The 17,767-nt window shown below is 51.6% G+C and overlaps 1 protein-coding gene across 3 annotated transcripts; it reads right to left on the reverse strand.

Annotated features, from left to right (window-relative positions):
- Window positions 1-6,602: 6,602 nt before the first annotated feature.
- POLM (DNA polymerase mu) lies at window positions 6,603-16,531 on the reverse strand. 3 transcript variants are annotated; one of them, XM_030307586.1, is made up of 11 exons: window positions 16,079-16,531; window positions 14,551-14,737; window positions 13,894-13,992; window positions 13,574-13,744; window positions 12,458-12,529; window positions 10,683-10,803; window positions 7,648-7,780; window positions 7,398-7,500; window positions 7,074-7,301; window positions 6,919-7,002; window positions 6,603-6,821 (listed from the first exon to the last, which is right to left on the reverse strand). In XM_030307586.1, the coding sequence occupies exons 1-11, from the start codon at window positions 16,453-16,455 to the stop codon at window positions 6,735-6,737; spliced, it is 1,662 nt and encodes a 553-aa protein (XP_030163446.1). In that variant the 5' UTR covers window positions 16,456-16,531; the 3' UTR covers window positions 6,603-6,734. The 3 variants fall into 3 exon arrangements, with proteins under 3 accessions (XP_030163446.1, XP_030163445.1, XP_030163447.1); XM_030307585.1 differs by having other exon boundaries at window positions 7,398-7,515; XM_030307587.1 differs by lacking the exon at window positions 13,894-13,992 and having other exon boundaries at window positions 7,398-7,515.
- Window positions 16,532-17,767: the final 1,236 nt, after the last annotated feature.

Below are 17,767 nucleotides of genomic sequence, written 5' to 3' on the forward strand. Positions count from 1 at the left end.
TGTCTCAAAAATAAATAAATGTTTAAAAAAAATTTTTTTAACTGCTTTTACTGCATCTGATAGGTTTTGGTATGTTGTATTTCCATTTTATTTGTTTCAAGATATATTTTGTCTTTTTCTTTTTTGACCACTGGTTGTTTAGAAGTGTGTTGTTTAATCTCTACATGTTGTGAACTTTCCAAGTTTCTTCTTGTAATTGATTTCTAGTTTCATATCATTATGATCAGAAAAGATGTTTGATAGGACTTCAATCTTCTTGAATTTATTAAGGCCTGTTTTGTGGATATTCTCTATCCTGGAGAATGCCCCATGTGTATTCTGCTGCTGGATGAACTATTGTGTAGATGTCTGTCAGGTCCATCTGGTCTAATGCATAGTTAAGTCTTCTTATTTTCTGTCCATTACTGAAAACGGGGTCTTGAAGTTTGCTGTTACTGTATTCCTGTCTATTTCTCTCATCAGGTCTGTTACTGTTTGCTTTATATATTTAGGTGCTCCTATGTTGTGTACAACAGTAATTTTAAATTTTTATTTTATCCTCTTGTTGGATTGACCCCTTTATCATTATATTATGACCTTCTTTGTCTCTTCTTACTGTCTTTGGTCTAAAGTCTATTTTGTCTAATATACCCCTGTTTTCGTTTGGTTTTCGTTTGCATGAAATATTTTTCCATCTCTTCACTTTCAGTCTGCTTCCTTAAAACTTAAAGGCAGCTTATAGTTGGTCTTTTTTATAATCCATTCAGCTGCTCTATATCTTTTCATTGGAGAATTTAGTCCATTTACATTTAATTACTTATATTGGGGTGCCTGGGTGGCTCAGTCAGTTGGGCGTCCAGCTTCGGCACAGGTCATGGTCTCACAGTCTGTGAGTTCAAACCCTGCATCGGGCTCTGTGCTGACAGCTGGGAGCCTGGAGCCTGCTTCAGATTCTGTCTCCCTCTCTCTCGGCCCCTCCTCCGTTCACACTCGGTCTCTCTCAAAAATAAACGTTAAAAATTTTTGTTAAATAATTACTTATAGATACAGTCTTACTATTGCTATTTTGTTCATTGTTTCTTGTTGGTTTGTAATTCCTTCATTCCTTTCTTCCTCTTTCGCTCTGTGATTTGATAATTTGCTGCAGTGATATGCTTAATCTTTTGTGTATCTACTACAGAGTTTGACTTTGTGGTTACCATGAGGGTTACATAGTTTTAACAGTGTATTTTAGGTTGATAATACCTTAGCTTTGAACACATACTAAAGTTCTATATATTTTTACTCCCCCCCCATTTTGGTTTTGATATCACAATTTACATCTCCTTACATGTTATATCCATTAACAAATTACTATAAACACCTTTGTCTTTTAACCTTTATTATAAGTGAATTATAGATTGGTAAGTGATTTACTCATCACCATTACAATATCAGAGTATTCTTAACTTAGCTAGGTGTTAACCTTTACCAGTGATAATTATACTTGCATATGTTTTCCTGTTACTAATTAACATCTTCTGTTTCAGCTTGAAGTCCCTTTAATATTTCTTGTAAGGTTGATCTAATGGTGATGAACTCCTTCAAGCTTTTCTGGAAAATTCTTGATCTCTCCTTCAATTCTGAAGGATGACTTTGCCAGGTATGGTATTCTTGACCAGAAGGGCTTTTTTTGGTTTTTTTGTTTTGTTTTGTTTTGTTTCTTTCAGCACTTTGAAAATACCATGACATTCCCTTATGGCCTGAAAAGTTTCTGCTGAGAAATCTGATGGTCTTATGGGAGGTGGGGGTTCCCTTCTATGTAACCAGTTATTTTTCTCTTACTGCTTTTAATATTCTCTCATTGTCTTTAAATTGTGACAGCTTAATTAAAATGTGTCTTGGTGTGGGTTTCCTTGAATTCATCTTATTGGGAACTCTATGGGCTTCCTGGATCGGGATAGTTAGTTCTTTCCCAGGTTAGTGAAGTTTTCAGCCATTTCTCCAATAAGCCTTCTTTCTCTCTCCTCCTTCTGGGACCCCATAATGTACGTTTTGGCCTACTTGAGTAGTGTCCCATAAGCCCCTTAAGCTATCTTCTTTTTCGTTTCTTTCTTTTAGCTCCTCTAATTGGATGAATCCCATTGTACTGTCTTCAAGTAAGTTTTTGTTTTTTTCTTTTTTTTTTTTTTAGAAGAACTTTATTTATTTTTAAATTTATTTTTATTTATTTACTAATTTTTTTTTAACATTTATTTATTTTTGAGAGACAGAGAGTGAGCAGGGGAGGGACAGAGAGAGAGGGAGACTACAGGATCTGAAGCAGGCTCCAGGCTCTGAGCTGTCAGCATAGAGCCTGACGTGGGGCTTGAACCCATGAACTGTGGGATCATAACCTGAGCTGCAGTCAGTTGCTTAACTGACTGAGCCACCCAGGCACCCCTAGGTTTTTGTTTTTTTCTTGAGAGAGAGCACACAAGCTGGGGAGGGGACAGAGGGAGAGAGAGAATCCTAAGCAGTCTCCACACTCAGTGCAGAACCCGACATGGGATTCAATCACACAACCCTGAGCTGAAATCAAGAGTCAGATGCTCAACTGACTGAACCACCCAGGCACGCCCAAGTCAGCTTTAATTTTTTTTTTAATTTAAATTCTAGATAGTTAACATACAATGCAATATTGGTTTCCGGAGTAGAATCCAGTGATTCATCTGAGTCAGCTTTATATAGTCTGTTGCCGAACCCCTCTGTTGAATCTCAGTTCCGTTACTGTATTCTTCAGCTCTGTGGTTTGTTGGGTATTTTCTTATAATTTTCATGTCTTTGTTGAAATTCTCATTTGTTCATGCATTATTCTCCTGAGCTCAGTGGGCATCTTTATGACCATTATTTTGAACTTTTTATCAGCTAAGTCACTAATCTCCATATCATGAAGGTCTATTTCTGGAGTTTTATCTTGTTCTTTGGTTCGAAACATATTCCTCTGTTCCTTTTCCTTGACTCTGTGTTGATTTCTGTGTATTAGACAAAACAGCCACCTCTCCAAGGTTTGATGGGGGGTCTATGAAGGGGATGGACCTTATCCTTCAGCCCAGCCCAAGCTCTCGATTCTCTCAAACTTTCGTGATTGCCCGAGCACCTTCTTTGTTCATAGTTGTTCCAGTGGTTGAAAGTGTGCCAAGGCCTGTCAGTGTCCCAGAGGGGAGGCTCAGCCATAGATGTGTGCTAAATTAGAAGCCTGACCCCCAGGCTGCAGCTTTCATAGACAAACAGGCCTCTTTTGTGGAAGGCCTGGGAGATAGGATTTCGGTCTGTGTACTCTGTGCTGAACCCTGGAAGGATAGCTGGTTAAGAATGGTTTCTTTGGGGGCGCCTGGGTGGCGCAGTCGGTTAAGCGTCCGACTTCAGCCAGGTCACGATCTCGCGGTCCGTGAGTTCGAGCCCCGCATCGGGCTCTGGGCTGATGGCTCAGAGCCTGGAGCCTGTTTCCGATTCTGTGTGTCCCTCTCTCTCTGCCCCTCCCCCATTCATGCTCTGTCTCTCTCTGTCCCAAAAATAAATAAACGTTGAAAAAAAAAAATTTAAAAAAAAGAATGGTTTCTTTGAACAGGTCTGTGGGGCCCTGCAAATGCAAACCCCACCGGCCACCAGAACCAGCTGATCAAGGGGTATGTCCTCTGGATGCACCAGATATGTGTATGAGCTCCTTCCAGGGAGACACTGGTGACCCATCTTGATGTGGATATTCTCAGTTTGTCCAGTAGGTAGGAATTGTTCAGCTAGTTTCTGGATTTCTTTTTAGAGGAAATTGCTTCTGTGTTGCAGATTTGGTGTATCCAGAGAAGAAAGTGAGTTCAGGAGCCTTCTATATCACTATTTTAGACCTGAACTTGGGGTCTGATCAGCGTGGGCCTGGGAAATGCCAAGGATATATCATAGTCAAGGGCCTAGAAGTTGTAAGGTGCTACCATCACATGTATCTGGAAGCAAACCTCGGTTCTGACTTCAGGGAAGGATATCTTAGCAATGATTTTTTGGATGTCAAATCAAAATGTAACAAAAGCAAAAATAAGTAAGTGGGACATCACACTGAAATTCTTCTGCACAGCAAAGGAAGCAGCCAACAAAATGGAAAGGCAACCAACCTATGAAATGGGAGGAAATATTTGCAAATCCTGTATCTGACAAGGGGTTAATATAGAAGTTATATAAAGAACTCATATATTCAATGGCAAAAGCCAAACAATTTGATTAAAAAATGGACAGAGACACCTGGGTGGCTCAGTCGGTTAAGTGTCCGACTTCGGCTCAGGTCATGATCTCACGGTCCAGGAGTTCGAGCCCCGCATTGGGCTCTGTGCTGACAGCTCAGAGCCTGAAGCCTGCTTCGGATTCTGTGTCTCCCTCTCTGTCTCTGCCCCTCCCCCACACACACTCTGTCTCTCTCAAAAAATGAATAAACCTTAAAAAAAAATTTAATAAAAAATGGACAGAAGAACCAAATAGACATTTTCCCAGAGAAGACACACAAATGGCCAACAGACACATGGAAAGATGCTCTAACTCACCAATCATCAGGGAAATTCAAATCAAAACAAGGAGGTATCATCTCACACTTGTTAAAATGGCTATTATCGAAAAGACAAAAGATAAGGGTTCCCTGCTGGCTCAGTCAGTAGAGCATGCAACTCTTTTTTTTTTTTTTTTAACGTTTTATTTATTATTTAAGAGACAGAGCATGAGCATGGGAGGGGCCGAGAGGGGAGACACAGAACCCAAAGCAGGCTCCAGGCTCTGAACTGTTAGCACAGAGCCCATAGCGGGGCTCAAAACCACAAACCACAAGATCATGACCTGAACCAAAGTTGGACACTTAACCGACAGCCACCCAGGCACCCCAAGTGTGCAACTCTTGATCTCAGGGTTGTGAATTCAAGCCCCACACTGGGCACGGAGCTTACTTAAAATGAAAATTAGGGGTGCCTAGGTGGTTCAGTTAAGTGTCCGACCTTTTCTTTTTTTTTGAGAGAGAGAGACAGAGTGGGAGAGGAGGAGAGAGAGGGAGAATTTTTGAGACAGACAGAGTGGGAGAGGAGCAGAGAGAGGGAGGGAGAGAATCCCAAGCAGGCTCGGCACCTTCAGCACAGAGCCCGATGCAGGGCTCGAACTCACAAACCACGAGATCATGACCTGAGCCAAAACTGAGTTGGATGCTTAACAACTGAGCCACCCAGGCGCCCCTGTCTGACTCTTGATTTTGGCTCAGGTGATGATCCCTGGGTTGTGAGTTTGAGCTCTGGGTCAGGCTCTGTGCTGACAGCACAGAGGAAGGGAAGGCAGGGAAGCCTGTCCTGCTGCCCACAGGAGAAGGGTCCTTGTCCTGGCACCAGCCCAGCCCGTGAGAAACCACCACCCCGAACTCCGAATCTCCATCGGACTTTCATACATGACAGCCCTTCCCAAAGGGAAGGCTGTTCCTCCTGTTCCTCCTCCTGTTCCCATCTTTTGGTTTTATCAGGTTACTTGTCCTAGATTACTGTCCCTCAGTCATTCCCAAGTAAACAAACCTGTTTTGCTGGCACAATAACTGGCTGTTTTATTTCCAGGGCTCACATGGTGGAGGGGAATGGGTGTACACAGGGACACCAAAAAGAATCAATTTGCATGTTATTTAAAAAAATATTTCTTAACGCAGCGAGTGGTCAGGAAAGTCCTCAACAGACAGAGACCTGAGTCAGGAGAGGCCTTCTAGTGTACGGTCCTGTGGCAAAGGCACTGAGGCCAGAGCAGGCCTGGGGATTTGAGGAGCAGAGAACACTGCATTGCATGGCCAAGGCCCCTCCAGGAAAGGCTGAGACCTGCCCTGGCCTCGTGGGTGTCTGGGGCAGTTCACATGGGCACCGGGACAGGAAGGCACCTGGCTCAAAGCAGTGGGAGAACAGACGAGGCCAGTGGTCAGGGGTGGCCAGGGCTCTGGGGGCCACTGTGAGGCTTTGGAATTGCTGAGCACGAGTGTGTGCCTGGAGCAACGAGGGGTGCGACAGGACCTGCTGACAAAGGCCTTCTGAGAACAGACCTTAGAAGAGCAGAGGCAGAGACAGGAAGCCTGGCTGGAAGGTGGTGGACGGGCCCTGGAAATTCTCCCCCTGCCCCCAGCTCCTACCTCTGGGCCCTGTCCTCCCCAGTGGCTGGCCACACAGCAGGTGGACAACCCCCCCACCCCCACCGCACAAAGCACTTGCCGTCCGCCACCTCAAGTTCCACAACCAGCCCACAGAGAAGGTGCCTTCAGGTCCTCACTGACCCAGGGTCACACAGCCCTGCCCCGGACCAACACCCAGCAGGATGGGCCTCTGCACAGAATCAGCACCACGCCCCCTGGGCAGCCAGCAGCACAAAAAAACAGAGCTTGGTTTGTTACATGTGCTCATTTCAACGTTTATTTATTTTTGGGACAGAGAGAGACAGAGCATGAACGGGGAGGGGCAGAGAGAGAGGGAGACACAGAATCAGAAACAGGCTCCAGGCTCTGAGCCATCAGCCCAGAGCCCGACGCGGGGCTCGAACTCACGGACCGCGAGATCGTGACCTGGCTGAAGTCGGACGCCTAACCGACTGCGCCACCCAGGTGCCCCTGTGCTCATTTCATTATATCCGGGCTTGGGTGTGGGGTGAGGACCTGGGGCCACAGTGCATCTTTGCCCTGGAGACTTCCAGCGGCGGAGAGCATCCACAGGGCCTGCCTCTCCAGAGAGCAGACTGGGCCAGCGGCTGGGTCAGGCATTTCTCTGCTCTGGGGGAAGGTACTCCAGGCCCAGGTGTCTGAAGATGTCTTCCTCCGAAGCCGCATGGAAATGTTTCTTCTGCAACAGGAGCCGGAGCCTTAGTGCCAGTGGGGGGGGGGGGGGGGGGGCCGCGGGGCCAGGGGCGGGGCCAGGCCGTTCCCTCCCAGCAACACACCTGCTGGGGGTCAAACAGCCCATGGCTGTTCAGCCACAGCCCTCTCTCCTTCCGGCTGAAGCGGCGCAGCTCCCGCTGGAAATGCTGCAGAAAGCGAGGCTGTATAGGGGCCCCTGACGGGAGGCCCCGCCCAGCCCCAGTAGCAAGCCCCCTACCTTCGAGCCGGTCCAGCCCAGCAGGGCGTAGGGGAACTGGCTGACAGGGACCACCACCAGGTCTACCCGCACGGCCCTCCGGGCGCCCCCCACAGCAGCCTCTGGGGGTGAAGGCAGGCAGAAGATACAGAAGGTTCTCTCAAAGCCGTCCATGGCATGGTTCTGCCGGGGCGGGCAGGCGGCATCTGCACAGTGGCCGTGGTGGTGCTGGTGGTAAAGGACAAGGCCCTGGGGGAGAAGCAGGTGTGGCGGGGTCCGCGGTGCTGGGCGGGGGGGCCCGGGTCCCGGCAAAGCCCCCAGGGTAGGCAGCAGGCAGCTCCTCACCTGACTCTGCAGGCTGTGCATCACTCTGGACAGCAGCCCTGCCTCCCGGCCCTCCTGGGGGTGGGTGAGGAGGAAATCCACGTCGTGGCCCTGCAACTTGCCCCTGAGGGGGCCCGCTCTGAGTTCGGGCCAACACAGGATACGTGGGCCTCCCGTTGTCCCCAGTCCCACTAGTGCAGGAAGGCCCACCTCTGTGGCCCCCCCTCAGGCGCCTTCACTGGGGTGGGAGGGGCAGGCCAGACCCCCTTACCTCCGAAAGCCCCCGGCCAGCGTGATGGTGGCCCCGGGAAGGATGTGCCCCACGGCTGCCTCCACCACCCGCTGCAGGGCCTCCACTTGGGGTCGCTGGAGCGGTACACTCAGGTCCTGGTAGTGCCGGAGTCCTGTGGGCAGTGCGGCTCTCCTGACCTTCTCAGCCCCACTGTCTTGCTCTCCACTGTCCCCTCCTCCCTTTTAAATAGTAAACTTTTATTCAGAGGAAACTGCAGATTCACATGTAGTTGGAAGAAATGGCAGAAGCCCCTGAGCCCCCTGCCCAGTTCTCCCCAATGGGAGCGTCTTGCAGAACTTTCTCCATCCCATCAGGAGGCTGATGTAAGTGCACTCACGACGCAGTCTACCTCTTTGAATGCCTTGGTTTTCCCATCCATAAAATGGCCCAGAAAGCGATAAACACGTGAAGAAGGTGGCTCTGCCACTCAGGAACCCCTCACTGTAGCCCTATCTCCCCGCCCCCACCATGGGAGTGTCACTGGCCTTTCCACACAATGAGAAGTCTAAGTGGGGAGTAACAGCATGTGGCCGCACAGGCTAAGTGCTGCTGGCGGCTCCATCTCTCCGGCACCATGGGGAGAGGGGACTGGGTGCAGTCAATGATGATATCACTTAATGTTCCACCGGACACGTGACTCCATGGGTCTCACCTCCTGTGGACCGTCCAGGCAACCCTCCCATGACCCCCAGCCCGAGGGAAGATGTTCAAAGAAGTGGTGGGTGCTGGGCTGCGGAACAACTCGAATGGGGCCCCCACCCCGGGCCACATGGAGAGGACAGAGACACTGATTAACACCTACTCCCCACTGGCCTCACAAAGAGGAGCTCACAGAGCCCCATGATTTGTGGAGAATGTCACCAAGGCTCAGAAAGTTAAGTCTCAGGGCCATGGTCACCTACCTAGTAAGCTGCAGAGACAGGACTCAAACCCAAGCCTGACAAACTCTCAAGTTCATGTTCATTCCACCACATGGTGCCACCTCCCATGCAAGCCCTGTACTGAGCCTCTCCTGCCACACAAGTCCCCATACCATCACCTAGTGGGCCAGGGCACCAGCCCCATGCTAGCAAGGTGTGCACAGGGCACAGACACAGCCTCCCTTTCCTGGAATCAGAAGTAAGGGGTCTGCAATCCCCATTAAAATAACACCAGCATTCTTCACACAGCTAGAACAAACATTCCTAAAATTTGTATGTAACCAGATAGACCCTGAATAGCCAAAGTAATTTTGAAAAAGAAAACCAAACTGGAGGCATCACAATCTCGGACTCGGAGCTGTATTACAAAGCTGTAGTCATTAAGACAGTATGGTACTGCCACAAAAACAGACACTCAGATCAATGCAACAGAATAGAGAACCCAGAAATGGACACACTCTATGGTCAACTCATCTTCAATGAAGCAGGAAAGAATACCCAATGGAAAAACAGTCTCTTCAGCAAAAGGTGTTGGGAAGACTGGACAGCAACATGCAGAAGAATGAAGCTGGACCACTTTCTTACACCATACACAAAAATAAACTCAAAATGGGTGAATAAATGTGAGAAAGGAAACCATTAAATTCCTACAGGAGAAAACAGGCAGCAACCTCTTTAACCTTGGCTGCAGCAACTTCTTATTCAACACGTCTCCGGAGGCAAGGGAAACAAAAGCAAAAATGAACTATTGGGACCTCATCAAGATAAAAACCTTCTGCACAGCGAAGGAAACAGTCAGCAAAACTAAAAGGCAATCAATTGAATATGAGAAGATATTTGCAAGTGACATACCAGATAAAGGGTTAGGATCCAAAAATCTATAAAGAACTTATCAAATTCAACACCCAAAAAACAAATAATCCAGTGAAGAAATGGGCAAAAGACATGAATAGACACTTTTCCAAAGAAGACATCCAGATGGCCAACAGACACATGAAAAGATGCTCAACATCACTCATCATCAAGGAAATACAAATCAAAACCACAATGAGATACCACCTCACACCTGTCAGAATGGCTAACATTAACAACTCAGGCAACAAAAGATGCAGAGAAAGAGGATTTCTTTTGCATTGTTGGTGGGAATGCAAACTGGTGCAGCCACTCTGGAAAACAGTTTGGAGGTTCCCCAAATAATTAAAAATAGAACTACTCTACAACCCAGCAAGTGCACTACTAGGAATTTATTCAAAAGATACAAAAATGCTGTTTCGAAGGGACACACGCACCCCAATGTTTATAGCAGCACTTTTAACAATAGCCAAAGTATGGAAAGAGCCCAAATGTCCAATGATGGATGAATGGATAAAGAAGATGTGATTTATATATATGATGGAGTATTACTCAGCTATCAAAAAGAATGAGATCTTACCATTTACAACAACATGGATGGAACTAGAGTGTATTTTGCTAAGTGAAATAAGTCAGAAAAAGACAAATATCACAATTTCACTCATAGGTTGAATTTGAGAAACACAACAGATGAACATAGGAGAAGGGAAGGGAAAGTAAGATAAAAACAGAGAAGGAGACAAATAGTAAGAGACTTTTAAACAGAGAACAAACAGAGTTGCTGGAGGGGAGGTGGTAGATGGGCTAGAAGGGGATGGTCATTAAGGAGAGGGCGCCTATAGGGAAGAGCACTGGGTGTTATAAGTAAGTGATTAATCACTACATTCTATTCCTGAAATCATTATTACACTATATATTAACTAACTTGGATTTAAATTTAAAAAAAAAGGAGAAGCAGTAAGAAGTGGTAAGGGGCCTGGTCCAGATCTGAGTTCCACTAGGAGGCCTCAATGTCACAGCAGCTACTGTGACCATCACTGTTCACTGCAAAAGGGCTGCAGTGGATCCAGACTCCACTGGGTGGAGACCAGGGAGGCCACCAGAGAGGCCTGCCTGCCACCAGGGCCCTTTGCACTGATCCCATTACCTGCCATCCAGGCAGCCATCCGCACATGCCCGTGTCCATGCTGAGGGTGCCATGGTGTGGGAGCCCAGGGTCCTGTCCTTTCTCACAGGGCTCACCTGCTTTCTGCTGCTGGGTCAGCCTCTGGGGCTGCTCTTGGAGGCTGTCGAGGGTCCGCAGCCCTTCTCGGTACCACCGGTCAGCAGTCTTTACCCCAACCCCGAAGATCCTGGTGAAAAGCTGTTTGGGGCATGAGCGCAGCATGGTCAGGAGCAGAGCCCTTTCAGAAGATGCAGACAGCAGCAGCAGTCTGTGAAGGGGGTGCTGTCCCAGGCCAGCACCACCACAGCATCTCACTAGGGCCTCACTGAGCCCCACCCCGTGGCCTGGCAGGTGCCATCCCTACTCACAGTTCTCAAGTGTGAGCAAGCTGCCTGAGGCCACACAGTGACAGTACAGACAGGATCCAATCCCCGAGCCCGGCTATGCAGCCCAGCCTCACGGTGCACAGCACAAAGAGACCCCGTGTGTACCTCCCCCAGAGGGCCTCGGTCTCCCTAGAACCCGCAGCTCCAGCCTGTGATTCCAGCATCCCACACAGACAGCTCACAGCTCTCATCCACTGGCCGCTCCCACCTAAGAGCAATCGGAGCCTCCTGCCCCTCGTTCTGCTCCTCAGCAAACACCAAAACAACAGGCAGTTAACAACCAGAGGGTCGTTGTAGCAGGAGCTGGAGGAAATGCAAGCCTGGGGCTGGAAGATAGACATGGGAGCCCACCTCCTGCCGGGGACTGCCTGCCACACGGGGCTCCCACACAGGGCGGCCCGGACCCCAGCCCCAGCCCATCACCTCTTTCCTCCCCAACCACAGCTTGTCGGTCAGAGGTGGGCACCTGCCCTGTGCCAGCCAATCCCCTCCCTGGGGATTTCTGGAACTGAAACAGAAGGTCCGGCCTGGGCAGTGGTGGAGGCTGTAACCCATGGAAAGGGAACCTTCTGCGGCCAGGTCTCAACCAGCAGAGCAGCCAGCGTGCAGAATAGGGGAAGTACCCAGCAACAAGTGGATCCTTGGACCCTGCTTCCTGCAGGACGGCTGCAGCCCTGCCCTTCTTGGGCTATGCTGCCCACTCTTCCCTTGATCCCCTGAACCAAGAGCACCAGCTGGGTCCTGCCAGAAAAAATGCTCAGAACAACCTAACCTATTGCTTTATGACTACAAACTTCTAATCGTTAACACACCTCTCTGCTGACCTGGGTGACCTCTGGGTGTCCAGGGAGAGGTGAGGGTCCTGCCTTCCATCAGTGCTCGTCCACTAACTCCCATGTGGCCCATACACTCCTGTCCTCTGCCTACCTGGGGACTTCCGTGTGTCACATGTGGCTCTGGTCCCTCTCTGAAGCCCCCACTGCCCCTCACAACATTCTGGGCCACCTCCCGGAGCATCGTGACCCACCCCCCCAACAGGTTGCTGATGTGACAGGTGTCAGCAGGTCAGATGGGAACAGTGGAAGATGCACTGTGGACACGAGGAGACCGTGCAAGGGTGAGTGGCCCTGCGACACCCAGGAGGTGGTTACATTTTGTCCAGTTTGCTCTGTTTAAGATGCCAGAGCATACAACATGCTTGAGAACACCCCACAGATGGTCCAATCAGAGCAGATGGTGCTGAGTGATCTAGAAAATTCCCTGTGCTAAAAACAAGCTTCTCCAGGCCCCACTTTGTTTGGCTGCCTCGTGCATATCAGGTGTCAACTTAGCTGCCACTTCCTCAGTGAGACCTTCTCTGACCCCTGGGTGCCCCTGCTGACCTCCCGTCCATGGCTGGAGCTGTGCTGTCACCTGAGGGAGGGCCACGGGCTCCATGTGCCCACCAGGGTCTGCCCCACACGTACCTTCATGGTCTGGTACCTCTCTGAGCATCGGATTCTCTCCACCTCCTCACATACTCCCTGTGTCAGCACTTCCTGGGGAACAAAGCAGAACAGTCAGCCTGACTGGAGATAAGAGCTGGGGCCCAGGCAGCAGGCGGAACCCCAACACTCCACAGGGCAGTTTCATCCAGTCAGGAAACAGGGGAACTTGGAGGAGAGACTGTGCCCAGGGAGCCACCAAATCTCCTGGCCTCAAAGCCCCTCGGCCCAGGGACAGGCCAGCTCTCAAATGAGTTACAAGTCCCAGGACAGGGAAACCATCGCTTTTCTCTCTTTTTTAAAGTTTATTTACTTATTTTGAGAGACAGTGTGAGCAGAGGAGGGTCAGAGAGAGAGGGTCCCAAACAGGCTCTGCACTGTCCATAGGGCTCAAACCCACAAACCATGAGGTCATGACCTGAGCTGAAACCAAGAGTCAGATGCTCAACCGACTTAGCCACCCAGGCGCCCCAAACACTGCTTTTCAAAACACAGGCGGTGCATTCAATGAGACTTCCTTTAAAAGTTTAACTGAAATCAAAAGTCTTTTTGTCACAATATATTCTCTCAGTGATAAGTGTACAAAAAGACATTTTAACATTTTGGGTCCTTACTTTGTTGTTGTTGTTTTAAATTTTTTTTAATGTTTATTTTTGAGAGAGAGAGGGAGAAAACGTGTTAGCAGGGGAGGGGCAGAGAGAGAGGGAGACACAGAATCTGAAGCAGGCTCCAGGCTCTGGGCTGTCAGCACAGAGTTCGTTGAGTCCACGAACCGTGAGATCATGACCTGAGCCAAAGTCGGACACTTAACCAACTGAGCCCCCCAGGTGCCCCAAATACTTTGTGTTTTAAGAAGTGGTGCTTATAGTCATGGGTTCTCTTCTACCGTCCTGGACAGCTGGGCCGATGCCAACAGTGCCAGCTACCAGTCCTGTCTGGTCCCTCTCAGCCACATCGTGTGGCCCCAATTTACAGATGAGGCATCTGAGCAGAGGGTGACCTGCCTCAGCCTGGAAATCTCCTCGGCTGGACTCAACCACTAACCACCTCCACTCCCTCCTCTCCTCAACCACCCTGCTAAGGGTGGTGAACACCTACCTGGATGACCCTGCAGGAATGTTCTCCAAAGTGGGGCAGCCCCTGCAGCTGGCTCATGGCTGTGACCCGGCTCGGAAGGGCCTTGAGCACCGAGGCCGCTCTGTAGAAGGAGAGGAAGCGGCCTTCACTGCCCTCAAAGCCAGCCGCCTCCGCCAGCATCTCCAGAGGCTCCTGCGAGGAGGGGGCCTGGGTGAGGGGAAGGGTACCCCACCCCACCCTCCCTTCCACCACCCGTCCCCAGACTGGGGCAGGGCAGAGTGGCAGTGCTCACAGGAACAGGCCTGGGCCCATCCCAGGGAGGCTGGGAGCCCGGGGCTCACCGTGAGGCTGCTGTTGTGATGTGTGAGGGGTGTGGGGCGCTGGCAGGCATACTCTGGCATCCATACTGAGCCTGGCAGCCCTTTCCCGGGCACGGCCACCTACAGATGGGCAATACAGAGGCCACTTGGAGGCTGCAGGGCTTGCGGGGCCGGCTCCCAGGACAGAAGGCGTAGAGCAGCCCTGCCCTGCAGAGCAGGCTGAGGAGGGCTCCTCAGGCCAGAGTAGCAGCTCCACTTCCCCAGCCCTCTCTGTCACATGGCTCAGAGTGCTGGTCACTCCACCTCATAGACAGGGACGTGGGGCTCGAACATGGAGAGCCTGGCTCTGAGTCCATCCCCTCACCCCAGCTCTGCTCACCAGGAAGCACCAAGGCAGACAGAGGCCACAGACCCACAGCACCTGAGGACAGCGTCCCGCTGTCTCGCGAGGAGGTACCATCTCACTACTTGAGCAAGAAAGGCCTGAATGTGCTAAAAACAGGTGGATCCCAAGAGCTTATGCCAGGTGACAGCAGAAGCCAGGATGGCCTGGCCTCCCAGGGTCCCCGGTGGCCTGTGCTGAACCCTCCTGCCCATTTCGTCTAACGGCAGCCGGTGATGACACTTCACCTGACCCGCCGGGCGAGGCCTGCCCATGCGGCCCTCCCCCCAGCTCACCTCCAGGCAGTGCCGGGGCTCCACAGGCACGGGCTCCCCAGCTGCCATGCTTTCCGTGAACCAGCTTATGTCCAGCAGCACTGGGCTGGTGTGGCCCTGCGGAGAGCCTGCCACCGCCCTGTGCTCCTTCCAGGTGCTGGCCTCCTCCGCTGAGGTCTGTTCCATCACCACATGTGTCACCTCAGAGCTGGGCAGAGAGAGGGGAGGGGGTGATGCCCAGAGGTCCTTCCTGCTTCGCTCCACACCTCCTGGCCTTTGCCCCTCTCCCCTCTGCCTGGTGCGCACCCACTCATTCCTCAAATGTCACGTCCTCAGAGAACCTCTTCTGGCACTTGAACCCCTCTGGCGCTCCAGGACCCCACAGAGCCGTGCCTGTCTGCTCCACCTGTGACTGTAAGCCCAGTCCAGGGTCGTGTCCACTTGTCTGTCTGTCTGTCTCCTCTGACCCCTGAGAAAGTTCTTCTCTAGTGGGCAGGACCAGTGGGTCTCCATCTAAGTGCTTGGGACCCAGACTGCTGGGGTTTGAACCCCAGCTCTGCCACATACATGCTGCATGCCCCTGAGCACATCTCTTTTCCGTGCCCTGATTTCCTCCTCTTTAAAGAAGATAACAACATATCCACTGGGTAGGGTTGTTACAAAGATTAGACAAGCTAATAAGCAAAAGGTCTTAGCATCCAGTACATTAAACACGCCTCCGGAGTGGGTCTAACCACTGAAAATGGTTAATTCACTTAAAAAAAAAAAAGCTGCAGGAGGACTGGATCTTTCCACTTCAAACCTATGGGAACCGCAGTTCTTTAATCTCAGCCTGTCATTATCGCTGCTCTTGGACCTCCCTCAAGTCACTTTCTCAGCCCCGAGGAGCGACGTCACTTTGGCTAAGGGGGCAAGATGAACTCACCTAGGGCAGAAGGCTGTTAGCCACTGATACCCTTAACCCCACGCACCCCTATGGCTCTTTACAAGGCCTCTCTCTGGCAGACGTTCTCTTCTTGTCCTACAGAATACTCCTGGCCCCAACTACAGCACCCTTTCATAGAAGAGGATATTGAGAGAAAAGCCACATGAGCATGAAGTTCCAGGGTTAACTTGGAATCCAAAAACCTCAGGTGCCCCTCCGCCCTGGGGGGTCAGCTGCCAGGTGAGTCGTTTTAGATCTCAATATCCTCAGCTGTAAAGAAACACCTTTTGTGAAAGTGACTGGTCACGTGCAAAGTTCTGAGCACTAGCAATTTGTGCTTAGGCCCTCACACCACGCAGCAGTGTCCTCTGGGCGCGACAGTATGGCAATACCCACACAGGCGACACTCTGTCCGCTGTAAGCGCCACACCCTCCCCGCGCTCCTCCTGCGACGCCCCCCACTAAGGCGCCCCGGGCAGGTGCCATCCCCCAGGCATCCCAAAGCAGGAGCCTCCAGAAGCTGGGCCCCCGAGGAATACCCGGGCCAGCGCCCCCGAAGGCGTCCCGGGCAGGAGCCCTCGGCAGGTGCTGCTCTGGGCCACAAGCTCGTCCACGACCGCGCACCTGTAGGCATCCAGGACCCGGAAGCCCTTGGAGAGGGCCAGGCGCGTGAGGAAGGCCCGGCGGCTGCGACCCATGCGCGGCTCGGCCAGGTAGATGGCAATGCCGGGAAAGCGCGCCGTGGAGGGGGCAGGACCGCCAGGGGACCCGACCCACGCTCGCCGCCGCTTCGGAAGCATCCTGGCTCTGGCCGCGGGCGGGCGCCGGAAAGAAGGCACGCGAAAGTCGGAAGGAAGGCGGCGGAGGCTGGCTGGAAGGGGAAGCGGCACCTGGCGGTCTCGTGCGAGCCGGTCCAGCCGCAGGCAACTTAGGCCCCTAGAAGCGCTGTGTAGGCCCCCAGGCTCCCAATGAGTTCCGCGCGCGCGACGCCCCTCCTCCATGCCATTAGCACCAGAGGACACGCCTTTTACTTAAATGACTCGAGGAGCGCCTAGAGCCGCCCGGGGACGACCCGGAAGAGCGCCGGCGTTGGGGCGGGGCCGAGAAGCGCGGAGGGGGCGGGCTAGGGGCGGGGCCGGGGAGAGGGAAGGCCAGGGCTGGGTGGGGCGGGGCTGGAGAGCTCGGAGGCGGGGCGTGGGGGCGGGTCCAGTGCTGCGGGGGCGGGGCTATAAGGGGCAGAAACTGGCTTGGGGCGGAGCCATGGAATGTGGAAGCGTAGCTTGGGGCGGGACCCGCGGGGTCGACGGGGGTGGGCGGAGCCGGCGACCGCAGTGGGCAGGGCCAGGCGGGGGTCCTCCTGCACCTGGCGACGCGGAGCTGGGTGGAAGGTGAGGGTGGAGGGCTTCAAACCCGGGAAGGTTTTCCAGTCCAGCGGCGTTGGTACCACTGACCGGCCATTCGGAAAAATAGAAGTTGGCTCCCTCCGTCCTTAACACCGAAATGCAATCCAGATGGATCAAACATCCAAACCTAAAAAGAAACCAGAAAAACGTCTTGAAAAGTCCACGAATGTTTTCATAGTCTGTCACGATAAACCTGGAGACACGGAAGAAAAAGAGTGATAAGCTTGACCACATTCACGTTTTAAATGTGTTAAAAATTATAATCAAAAGGCAAACCCCGGGGAAAATATTTTCGATGTATTTTGAAATTGTCTAATTCCTGTAATTGTGAAACTATCCACAGATAAATAAGAAAAAGACAGTGATCTAATGGAAAAATCGGCAGGGACACCTGGAGGAATGCCACAGAAGAAACACTACTCAGTAAAACTCCCACCGGATTGCCTGACCTGGGCACTTGTCAGATGTGAGGGGACTGGCACTTTGTAGAAAGGACTTCTTGGAAGCCAATTTGGCAACCATATCCAACAAAATGAAAACAAAAATCACACCCAGCAATGCCTTTTCCAACATAGGGATTCTTTTGATTGTCTAGATCAGGCTGGGACAGCTGACATCCTGACAGTAGGGAGCTGCTCCTCTCTTATTTTCAGGTGCCACATGTTGGAATCTTTTTGTTGAAGCAGGTTTAGCCTATGCTCAGACTAACAGGTGGGACAGACCAAGTGTAACCTGTTCCTGCCCCTCTCCTTGATCTCCTCTCCCTGGGGCCTCCTGTCAAGGGCACTAGGCACAGGGCTGAGAGAGGCCTTTTCTGCCTCCACCTGCCCTCCTGGGCCACGGGACGCTCACTCCTCAGCCAGGAGGCCTGGGCTTTGGCCCCTCTCTCATTTCCCTGTGCCCGTTTCTC

Source organism: Lynx canadensis, chromosome A2 (genome assembly GCF_007474595.2).
Source record: "Lynx canadensis isolate LIC74 chromosome A2, mLynCan4.pri.v2, whole genome shotgun sequence".
NCBI classification, from domain to species: Eukaryota; Metazoa; Chordata; class Mammalia; order Carnivora; family Felidae; genus Lynx; species Lynx canadensis.

Bases quoted from the DNA above. Each gene is read 5' to 3' on its own strand.
- POLM (XM_030307585.1), bottom strand. From the start codon at position 16,455: ATGGAGGAGGGGCGTCGCGCGCGCGGAACTCATTGGGAGCCTGGGGGC. The intron at 14,738-16,078 runs GTGCGCGGTCGT...CTCTCTGCCCAG, and splicing joins CGGGTCCTGGATGCCTACAG to CTCTGAGGTGACACATGTGG. The intron at 12,530-13,573 runs GTAGGTGTTCAC...TTTGTTCCCCAG, and splicing joins ATTCCTGCAGGGTCATCCAG to GAAGTGCTGACACAGGGAGT.